The sequence below is a fragment of the Cherax quadricarinatus genome, chromosome 67, assembly GCF_038502225.1.
Source record: "Cherax quadricarinatus isolate ZL_2023a chromosome 67, ASM3850222v1, whole genome shotgun sequence".
NCBI lineage: Eukaryota > Metazoa > Arthropoda > Malacostraca > Decapoda > Parastacidae > Cherax > Cherax quadricarinatus.
In genome coordinates this window covers 5192697-5204417 of record NC_091358.1, presented here as the reverse complement: position 1 = coordinate 5204417, position 11721 = coordinate 5192697, and the positions used below count along the sequence as shown (strand labels likewise).

Sequence of the window (11721 nt, the reverse complement as noted above, 5' to 3'; positions counted from 1 at the left end):
ATACACTTCAAACCAATAATGGTAATTCCTGATCAAAGTACGTACATTCCAGAGCACTTAATAATCCTGGTCAATTAATGTTACAATAATAATGAATACATCTACTGCAATGTCCATTCGTTTGATCACTCGTGAATTACTGTACATACATGCAATGGTGGACCTACATTTTTGGGACCCTGAAGCCTGAACTGTTGTGGGAAAACTTTTGCAACCAACAATGGCTAGCCTACATGATAATTTGATACCCTTTTAATTTTTATTTTTAACTGTTATTACACCATTTTTTTTTTCAACAAACCAGCCGTATCCCACCAAGGCAGGGTGGCCCAAAAAGAAAAACGAAAGTTTCTCTTTTTAAATTTAGTAATTTATATACAAGGGGTTACTAGCCCCTTGCTCCTGGCATTTTAGTAGCCTCTTACAACATGCATAGCTACACTATTATTATTATTTTCTGAAAACCCCTTCTCATGCAGAAAACCCAAAATTTTTAAGCAATGTGGACCAAAGTCGCTTTTAGCAGCTCTCTGAGATTAGGGGCCCTTGAAGCTTAGGCTTTATTAGTTTCATAGTAGATCTTCCCCTGGGTATATGAATGTTTGAAATCAGGATGTAGGTTGAAAAATGTTGCATATGTAGCCACAGTGTGTGTATATGATGTTCATGGCTTTCATACAGTGCTCAAAGTAATACTCAAGAACATTCATTTAGATCTTTAGAGTGCTCTTTTATGCTGCTCTAAGCTGAAATAAATTTATTGGTTAAGTCCAATGTGACCTTTGTCAGTTTAAACCCATGTCATTATTATTATTATTATTGGTGATGGTTTGGTCATTTAGAGAGGATGGAGCAAAATAGAATGACTTGGAAGATGTATAAATCTGTAGTGGAGGGGAGGAGTAGGGGTCAACCTAGAAAAGAATGGAGGGAGGGTGTTAAAGAGGTTTTATGTGCAAGGGGCCTGGACATGCAGCAGGCATGTTGAAGCGTGTTAGATAGGAGTGAATAGGATGAATGGTTTTTGGAACCTGATGAGCTGTTGGAGTGTGAGCAGGGTAATATTTTGTGAAGGGATTCAGGGAAACCGGTTAGCTGGGCTTGAGTCCTGGAGGTGGAAAGTACAATGCCTGCACTTTAAAGGAGGGATTTGGGATAATGTCTGTTTGGAGGGACATATAAACTGTTGTATCTGGGCACCTCTGCAAAGGCTGATTATGTGTGAATTATGGTGAAAGTGTTTCTTTTTTGGGTCACCCTCTCTCGGTGGGAGATGGGCAAGGTGTTAAAAATTATTACAGTATTATTATTAAACTCCATGCTCAGTCTTTGTTCAAGACTCACTGAATGTTTTTCTCCACAAGATCATTTTTTTTTTTGTTCAGACATCATGCTAGTATTAAATTACAAAACCACCATTGTTTTGTAAAGGATGTTACGGCTACTTCCTTTTATGATTGTTGTAGTGGTTGTGAGCTTGACATGGAGTGTGGGGTGAGGCATTAGATGTGGAGTTATCTTTCCACAGATCCTCTCTCCAAATGATACATCCAGGAGCTGAAATGTGGAAGTAGTCATCTTCCCACAGGTCTTCATTCTCCGTGTGGTACAAATTCAGGAGCTTAGACATGGAGATAGTCGTTGTTTTCCCCACAGGTTCTTGTTCTCCGTGTGGTATAGGTCCAGAGGCTCAGAGATAGAGGCAGTTGTCATCCTCCCACAGGGCCTCGTTTTCCATCTGGTATTGGTCTGGAGGCTCAGACATGGAGGTAGTCATCATCTTCCCACAGGGCCTCATTTTCCACATGGTACAAATCCAGGGGCTCAGACTGATGGAAAAAAAATTGGTTAGCTCTCAGGGTACGTGTTGACTAAACATAGCTATTTGGTTACCGTCATATTTCATACACTAACCTCAAATGCCTAAGCAATTTTTCTAGGATATGCTATCCTCAAAATATTTCTTATTATTCTTTTTAGTGATCATTACAAGAAAAGGGGTTACTAGCCCATTGTTCCTGGCATTTTAGTTGACTTTTACAACACACATAGCTTACAGAGGAAAGATTCTTATTCCACTTCCCCATGGATATAAAAGGAAAAGTAATAAGAAACAAGAACTATTAAGATAAAATCAAAGAAAACTCAGATAAGTGTGTATAAATAAATGTGTACATGTGTGTAGTGTGACATAAGTGTAAGTAGAAGTAGCAAGATGTACCTGTAATCGTGCATATTTATGAGAGACAAATGACACCGGCAATCCTACCATCATGTGAAACAATTACAGGCTTTTATTTTACACTCACTTGGCAGGACGGTAGTACCTCCCTGGGTGGTTGCTGTGTATCTTCATAGGTTGCTGTGTATCTTTATACGTATATTCTTCTATTATTATTTTTATTATTTTTTTTTTATTATCACACTGGCCGATTCCCACCAAGGCAGGGTGTAAGGCAGGGTGGCCCGAAAAAGAAAAACTTTCACCATCATTCACTCCATCACTGTCTTGCCAGAAGGGTGCTTTACAATACAGTTTTTAAACTGCAACATTAACACCCTCCTTCAGAGTGCAGGCACTGTACTTCCCATCTCCAGGACTCAAGTCCGGCCTGCCGGTTTCCCTGAACCCCTTCATAAATGTTACTTTGCTCACACTCCAACAGCACGTCAAGTATTAAAAACCATTTGTCTCCATTCACTCCTATCAAACACGCTCACGCATGCCTGCTGGAAGTCCAAGCCCCTCGCACACAAAACCTCCTTTACCCCATCTCTCCAACCTTTCCTAGGCCGACCCTTACCCCGCCTTCCTTCCACTACAGACTGATACACTCTTGAAGTCATTCTGTTTCGCTCCATTCTCTCTACATGTCTGAACCACTTCAACAACCCTTCCTCAGCCCTCTGGACAACAGTTTTGGTAATCCCGCACCTCCTCCTAACTTCCAGACTACGAATTCTCTGCATTATATTCACACCACACATTGCCCTCAGACATGACATCTCCACTGCCTCCAGCCTTCTCCTCGCTGCAACATTCATCACCCATGCTTCACACCCATATAAGAGCGTTGGTAAAACTATACTCTCATACATTCCCCTCTTTGCCTCCAAGGACAAAGTTCTTTGTCTCCACAGACTCCTAAGTGCACCACTCACTCTTTTCCCCTCATCAATTCTATGATTCACCTCATCTTTCATAGACCCATCCGCTGACACGTCCACTCCCAAATATCTGAATACATTCACCTCCTCCATACTCTCTCCCTCCAATCTGATATTCAATCTTTCATCACCTAATCTTTTTGTTATCCTCATAACCTTACTCTTTCCTGTATTCACCTTTAATTTTCTTCTTTTGCACACTCTACCAAATTCATCCACCAATCTCTGCAACTTCTCTTCAGAATCTCCCAAGAGCACAGTGTCATCAGCAAAGAGCAGCTGTGACAACTCCCACTTTATGTGTGATTCTTTATCTTTTAACTCCACGCCTCTTGCCAAGACCCTCGCATTTACTTCTCTTACAACCCCATCTATAAATATATTAAACAACCATGGTGACATCACACATCCTTGTCTAAGGCCTACTTTTACTGGGAAAAAAATTCCCTCTTTCCTACATACTCTAACTTGAGCCTCACTATCCTTGTAAAAGCTCTTCACTGCTTTCAGTAACCTACCTCCTACACCATACACTTGCAACATCTGCCACATTCCCCCCCTATCCACCCTGTCATACGCCTTTTCCAAATCCATAAATGCCACAAAGACCTCTTTAGCCTTATCTAAATACTGTTCACTTATATGTTTCACTGTAAACACCTGGTCCACACACCCCCTACCTTTCCTAAAGCCTCCTTGTTCATCTGCTATCCTATTCTCCGTCTTACTTTTAATTCTTTCAATAATAACTCTACCATACACTTTACCAGGTATACTCAGCAGACTTATCCCCCTATAATTTTTGCACTCTCTTTTATCCCCTTTGCCTTTATACAAAGGAACTATGCATGCTCTCTGCCAATCCCTAGGTACCTTACCCTCTTCCATACATTTATTAAATAATTGCACCAACCACTCCAAAACTATATCCCCACCTGCTTTTAACATTTCTATCTTTATCCCATCAATCCCGGCTGCCTTACCCCCTTTCATTTTACCTACTGCCTCACGAACTTCCCCCACACTCACAACTGGCTCTTCCTCACTCCTACAAGATGTTATTCCTCCTTGTCCTATACACGAAATCACAGCTTCCCTATCTTCATCAACATTTAACAATTCCTCAAAATATTCCCTCCATCTTCCCAATACCTCTAACTCTCCATTTAATAACTCTCCTCTCCTACTTTTAACTGACAAATCCATTTGTTCTCTAGGCTTTCTTAACTTGTTAATCTCACTCCAAAACTTTTTCTTATTTTCAACAAAATTTGTTGATAACATCTCACCCACTCTCTCATTTGCTCTCTTTTTACATTGCTTCACCACTCTCTTAACCTCTCTCTTTTTCTCCATATACTCTTCCCTCCTTGCATCACTTCTACTTTGTAAAAACTTCTCATATGCTAACTTTTTCTCCCTTACTACTCTCTTTACATCATCATTCCACCAATCGCTCCTCTTCCCTCCCGCACCCACTTTCCTGTAACCACAAACTTCTGCTGAACACTCTAACACTACATTTTTAAACCTACCCCATACCTCTTCGACCCCATTGCCTATGCTCTCATTAGCCCATCTATCCTCCAATAGCTGTTTATATCTTACCCTAACTGCCTCCTCTTTTAGTTTATAAACCTTCACCTCTCTCTTCCCTGATACTTCTATTCTCCTTGTATCCCATCTACCTTTTACTCTCAGTGTAGCTACAACTAGAAAGTGATCTGATATATCTGTGGCCCCTCTATAAACATAGAATACTGTTGTATTCTGCGATTATGTGTGACTGTGGTGAAAGTGTTGAATAATGATGAAAGTATTTTCTTTTTTTGGGGGGATTTTCTTTCTTTTTAGGTCACCCTGCTTCGGTGGGAGACAGCCGACTTGGGGGAAAAAAAAATGCTATCCTCTTGTTATATTCAACCTTCAAGAATATTTTTTTTTTTTTTTTTTCAACAAGTCGACCGTCTCCCACCGAGGCAGGGTGACCCAAAAAAGAAAGAAAATCCCCAAAAAGAAAATACTTTCATCATCATTCAACACTTTCACCACACTCACACATTATCACTGCTTTTGCAGAGGTGCTCAGAATACAACAGCTTAGAAGCATATACGTATAAAGATACACAACATATCCCTCCAAACCGCCAATATCCCAAACCCCTCCTTTAAAGTGCAGGCATTGTACTTCCCATTTCCAGGACTCAAGTCCGACTATATGAACATAACCAGTTTCCCTGAATCCCTTCACTAAATATTACCCTGCTCACACTCCAACAGATCGTCAGGTCCCAAGTATCATTCGCCTCCATTCACTCCTAACACTCTCATGCACGATTGCTGGAAATCCAAGCCCCTAGCCCACAAAACCTCCTTTACCCCCTCTTTCCAACCCTTTTGAGGACGACCCCTACCCCTCCTTCCTTCCCCTATAGATTTATATGCTTTCCATGTCATTCTACTTTGATCCATTCTCTCTAAATAACCAAACCACCTCAACAACCCCTCTTCTGCCCTCTGACTAATGCTTTTATTAACGCCACACCTTCTCCTAATTTCCACACTCCGAATTTTTTGCATAATATTTACACCACACATTGCCCTTAGACAGGACATCTCCACTGCCTCCAACCGTCTCCTCGCTGCTGCATTTACCACCCAAGCTTCACATCCATATAAGAGTGTTGGTACTACTATACTTTCATACATTCCCATCTTTGCCTCCATAGATAACGTTTTTTGACTCCACATATACCTCAATGCACCACTCACCTTTTTTCCCTCATCAATTCTATGATTAACCTCATCCTTCATAAATCCATCCGACGACACGTCAACTCCCAAGTACAGTGGACCCCCGCATAGCGAACTTAATCCGTGCAAGAGGGCTGGTCGTTATGCGAAATGTTCGCTATGCGAATTAATTTTCCCCATAAGAAATAATGGAAATAAAATTAATCCGTGCAAGACACCCAAAAGTATGAAAAAAAAATTTTTTTACCACAAAAAAATGTTAATTTTAGTACACACAAACTGAAAAAGGCATGCACAATTACATGACACTTACTTTTATTGAAGATCTGGTGATGATTGATGGGATGGGAGGAGGGGAGAGAGAGTGTTAGTGTTTAGAAGGGGAATCCCCTTCCATTAACACTTGAGGAGGCAAGTCCTTTTCCGGGGTTACTTCCCTTCTTCTTTTAATGCCACTAGGACCAGCTTCAGAGTCACTGGACTTCTTTCTGTCCATAGAGCTCTGTACCTCCCGTTCCTTTACGATTTGTCTAAAATGGGCCATAACATTGTCATTGAAATAGTCACCAGCACGCCTTGCAACAGCTGTGTCAGGGTGATTTTCATCCATAAAGGTTTGCAGTTCAACCCACTGTGCACACATTTCCTTAATTTTTGAAGTAGGCACAATGGATTCCACAACTGGCATAGGCTTCTCAGGGTTAGCCCCAAACCCTTCAAAATCTTTCTTAATTTCCATACTAATTCTCACCCTTTTTACCACAGGGTTGGCACTAGAAGCTTTCTTGGGGCCCATGGTCACTTATTTTCAACAAACAGAACCGAAAACACTGTAATAATACGAAATATTCCGAGTGTATGCTTGAATGTTACCGCGGAGGCTAGCTGGTAAACAATGGGACAGGCGGCACATGTGAGGCTGGCTGAGGCCGCACATTGGACGCGTCTCGGACGAAGTTCGCTGAGCGGGTTTTTGTCTACTATGCGGGGCAAAATTTTAGCGATCAAAGCGTTCGCTATGCGGAATGTTCGCTATGCAAGGCGTTCGCTATGCGGGGGTCCACTGTATCTGAAAACATTCACTTCTTCCATACTCCTCCTCCCCAATTTGATATCCAATTTTTCTTTATCTAAATCATTTGATACCCTCATCACCTTACTCTTTTCTATGTTCACTTTCAACTTTCTACCTTTACACACATTCTCAAACTCATCCACTAACCTTTGCAATTTTTCTTTAGAATCTCCCATAAGCACAGTATCATCAGCAAAAAGTAACTGTGTCAATTCCCATTTTGAATTTGATTCCCCATAATTTAATCCCACCCCTCTCCCGAACACCCTAGCATTTACTTCTTTTACAACCCCATCTATAAATATATTAAACAACCATGGTGACATTACACATCCCTGTCTGAGACCTACTTTTACCGGGAAGTATTCTCCCTCTCTTCTACACACCCTAACCTGAGCCTCACTATCCTCATAAAAACTCTTTACAGCATTTAGTAACTTACCACCTATTCCATATACTTGCAACATCTGCCACATTGCTCCTCTATCCACTCTATCATATGCCTTTTCTAAATCCATAAATGCAATAAAAACTTCCCTACCTTTATCTAAATACTGTTTACATATATGCTTCAATGTAAACACTTGATCTACACATCCCCTACCCACTCTGAAGCCTCCCTGCTCATCCGCAATCCTACATTCTGTCTTACCTCTAATTCTTTCAATTATAACCCTACCGTATACTTTTCCTGGTATACTCAGTAAACTTATTCCTCTATAATTTTTACAATCTCTTTTGTCCCCTTTCCCTTTATATAAAGGGACTATACATGCTCTCCACCAATCCCTAGGTACCTTTCCCTCTTTCATACATTTATTAAACAAAAGTACCAACCACTCCAACACTATATCCCCCCCTGCTTTTAACATTTCTGTCATGATCCCATCAGTTCCAGCTGCTTTACCCCCTTTCATTCTACGTAATGCCTCACGTACCTCCACCACACTTACATTCTGCTCTTCTTCACTCCTAAAAGATGGTATACCTCCCTGGCCAGTGCATGAAATTACCGCCTCCCTTTCTTCCTCAACATTTAAAAGTTCCTCAAAATATTCTCGCCATCTACCTAATACCTCCCTCTCCCCATCTACTAACTCCCCTACTCTGTTTTTAACTGACAAATCCATACTTTCCCTAGGCTTTCTTAACTTGTTTAACTCCAAAATTTTTTCTTATTTTCATTAAAATTTCTTGACAGTGCCTCTCCCACTCTTTCATCTGCTCTCCTTTTGCACTCTCTCACCACTCTCTTCACCTTTCTTTTACTCTCCATATACAGTGGACCCCAGGTTAACAATATTTTTTCACTCCAGAAGTATGTTCAGGTGCCAGTACTGACCGAATTTGTTCCCATAAGGAATATTGTGAAGTAGATTAGTCCATTTCAGACCCCCAAACATACACGTACAAACGCACTTACATAAATACACTTACATAATTGGTCGCATTCGGAGGTGATCGTTATGCAGGGGTCCACTGTACTCTGCTCTTCTTATAACACTTCTGCTTTGTAAAAACCTTTCGTAAGCTACCTTTTTCTCTTTTATCACACCCTTTACTTCATCATTCCACCAATCACTCCTCTTTCCTCCTGCCCCCACCCTCCTATAACCACAAACTTCTGCCCCACATTCTAATACTGCATTTTTAAAAGTATTCCAACCCTCTTCAACCCCCCCACTACTCATCTTTGCACTAGCCCACCTTTCTGCCAATAGTCGCTTATATCTCGCCCGAACTTCCTCCTCCCTTAGTTTATACACTTTCACCTCCCTCTTACTTGTTGCCACCTTCCTCTTTTCCCATCTACCTCTTACTCTAACTGTAGCTACAACTAAATAATGATCCGATATATCAGTTGCCCCTCTATAAACATGTACATCCTGGAGCCTACCCATCAACCTTTTATCCACCAATACATAATCTAACAAACTACTTTCATTACGTGCTACATCATACCTTGTATATTTATTTATCTTCTTTTTCATAAAATATGTATTATTACCAAATTTCTTTCTACACATAGCGCAATTAAAGGCTCCCCATTTACATTTACCCCTGGCATCCCAAATTTACCTACTACTCCCTCTATAACATTTTTACCCACTTTAGCATTGAAATCCCCAACCACCATTACTCTCACACTTGATTCAAAACTCTCCACGCATTCACTGAACATTTCCCAGAATCTCTCTCTCTCTCTCCTCTACACTTCTCTCTTCTCCAGGTGCATACACGCTTACTATAACCCACTTTTCACATCCAATCTTTATTTTACTCCACATAATCCTTGAATTTATACATTTGTAGTCCCTCTTTTCCTGCCATAGCTTATCCTTCAACATTATTGCTACTCCTTCTTTAGCTCTAACTCTATTTGAAACCCCTGACCTAATCCCATTTATTCCTCTCCATTGAAACTCTCCCACCCCCTTCAGCTTTGTTTCACTTAAAGCCAGGACATCCAGTTTCTTCTCATTCATAACATCCACAATCATCTCTTTCTTATCATTTGCACAACATCCACGCACATTCAGACTTCCCACTTTGACAATTTTCTTCTTCTTATTCTTTTTAGTAATCTTTACAGGAAAAGGGGTTACTAGCCCATTGTTCCCGGCATTTTAGTTGACTTTTACAACACGCATGGCTTACGGAGGAAAGATTCTTATTCCACTTCCCCATGGATATAAAAGGAAAAGTAATAAGACCAAGAACTATTAAGATAAAATCAAAGAAAACTCAGATGAGTGTGTATAAATAAGCGTGTACATGTATGTGTAGTGTGACCTAAGTGTAAGTAGAAGTAGCAAGACATGCCTGTAATCTTGCATATATTATATATTTATGAGACAGACAAAAGACACCAGCATATAACCACAAGACAAGAATATAACCACATGAATAAGAGCTAAACTATAATTCAGATGTTTTATTAAACATTTTGTCTTGTGTAGTTTGTCTAAATTGTATGCTAACTTCAATATAATTTGCTCATTTTTTGTATCTGCATAATAGATTCAGTAGAAATATGCGTGTCATAAGAGGCAACTAAAATGCCGGGAGCAAGGGGCTGGTAACCCCTTCTACTCCTGCACAACTCTCCAACTCCAAGCACCCCTTCTCTCCAGGTTTGTAGACAGCAACTTCTAGGTAGTAGGTTTGTAGACAGCAACTGCCCAGGGAGATACTACCAAGTGAGTGCAAAACGAAAGCCTGTAATTGTTTTACATGATAGTAGGTTTACTGGTGTCTTTTTTTCTGTCTCATAAACATGCAAGATTTCAGGTACATCTTGCTACTTCTGCTTACACTTAGGTCACACTACACATGCATGTACAAGCATATGTATACACACCCTTCTGGGTTTTCTTCTATTTTCTTACTTGTTTTTGTTTATTTTCTCTTATCTCCATGGGAAAGTGGAACAGAATTCTTCCTCAGTAGGCCATGCGTGTCATAAGAGGCAACTAAAATGCCGGGAGTAAGGGGCTAGTAACCCCTTCTGTATGCATTACTAAAGTTAAAAAGAGAAACTTTTGTGTATCCCAATGCTTCATTGGGATACAGCCGGTTTGTTGAAAGAAGAAGTACTTTTACTCTTGCCAGAGCTACTAGTTAAAATATAGTGGTGCCAACACATGTATAGGTGTTAGGCACAGTCTCTGAATGTTAAAGGAAGGAGGAAGCTGGAGGCAGTGGTACTGCCATGTCAGATTAGTGTGTGTTGTGAAGAATATTTTGCAGAGAATAAAGAATTAATAAATTTGAAGTCTGTGGTGCTTTCAAAGGCACAGGTCAAAAAGCAGATGGCTGTTGAATGGTTTGATCACAAATGAAGGATGGAATAACACTATCTTACCTGAAGTGGAGCCATATTTTTGGTGAGCTCGAAAATTTTGGTCACCTGCACAGGGACAGTATTGTTGGAAGGTTGTGGTGGAGCATTTTGGTACACATGAACATCCCACTCTGGGTCAGGATTCTGCAGGAACTTGGCTTCTCGTTCCCCCTGTTTAACACACGAGTGAACAAATTATATTGATCTTAAAATTATGTAATATGCACTGTCAAGAATCAAGAAAAAACCTTAAAACCTTTAAGTCTGGAAGGATATTGATATTTGCACCTCTGGTAGAAATGTAATCACAAAGGTATTATAGATTATTTTTCAAAGGAGGAGTGTTGCTGCTGGTGAAAGTCTCTTGCCTTCCCTTTTCATGGATCAGATGTGATTACCTGTCATTCCCAGGCTTCTATATGACCCTTATGGATTGAGCACTTTCCCCTGAATATAATGTTACTGAATAAGAACCATTAACTGACCAAAGGAAGACACTGATGACGCTGGCAGTAGAATTGCTTTCCAGCGTCTTCATGGCATGGAGTACCATCAGGAAAGTAGGTGTCAAAATGTGGCAAGTAGCTGAGATCAGTTCTAGGTGAGTACCATGTTCCTGAAGCTCGTTTGCAGAAGATGGCGCATGCCTGCCACTGACGACCTGAACTCTCAAGGATTAAACTTTATTTTGCTTAACTACAATACAGTACCATATTGTATGTCATTAAGTTTCACATATAACCCACACTTTACAGAGAAAACTTCAAATGACTTCTGCCTTCACTTTGTTTTAATCTGTCTTCTGTATTTCTATTTCCTATGTCTTCCCTGTCTTCTAACTTTTGCTCTAATTGTTTCTTCTCTCTTTCCTAGCGTAGAT

General features: G+C 40.4%; 1 protein-coding gene across 1 annotated transcript in view; it reads right to left on the bottom strand.

The window, feature by feature from the left end:
- Window positions 1-1171: 1171 nt before the first annotated feature.
- The window catches only part of LOC128699612 (A disintegrin and metalloproteinase with thrombospondin motifs 10-like), a 57455-nt gene continuing 46905 nt past the window's right edge, over window positions 1172-11721 (bottom strand). Inside the window, exons 19-21 of the mRNA XM_070099349.1 lie at window positions 11327-11502; window positions 10863-11012; window positions 1172-1829 (exon numbers count right to left, since the gene is read on the bottom strand). Coding sequence (XP_069955450.1) covers window positions 1758-1829; window positions 10863-11012; window positions 11327-11502 — 398 coding nt within the window. The 3' untranslated portion in view covers window positions 1172-1757. The remainder of the gene's footprint in view (window positions 1830-10862; window positions 11013-11326; window positions 11503-11721) is intronic.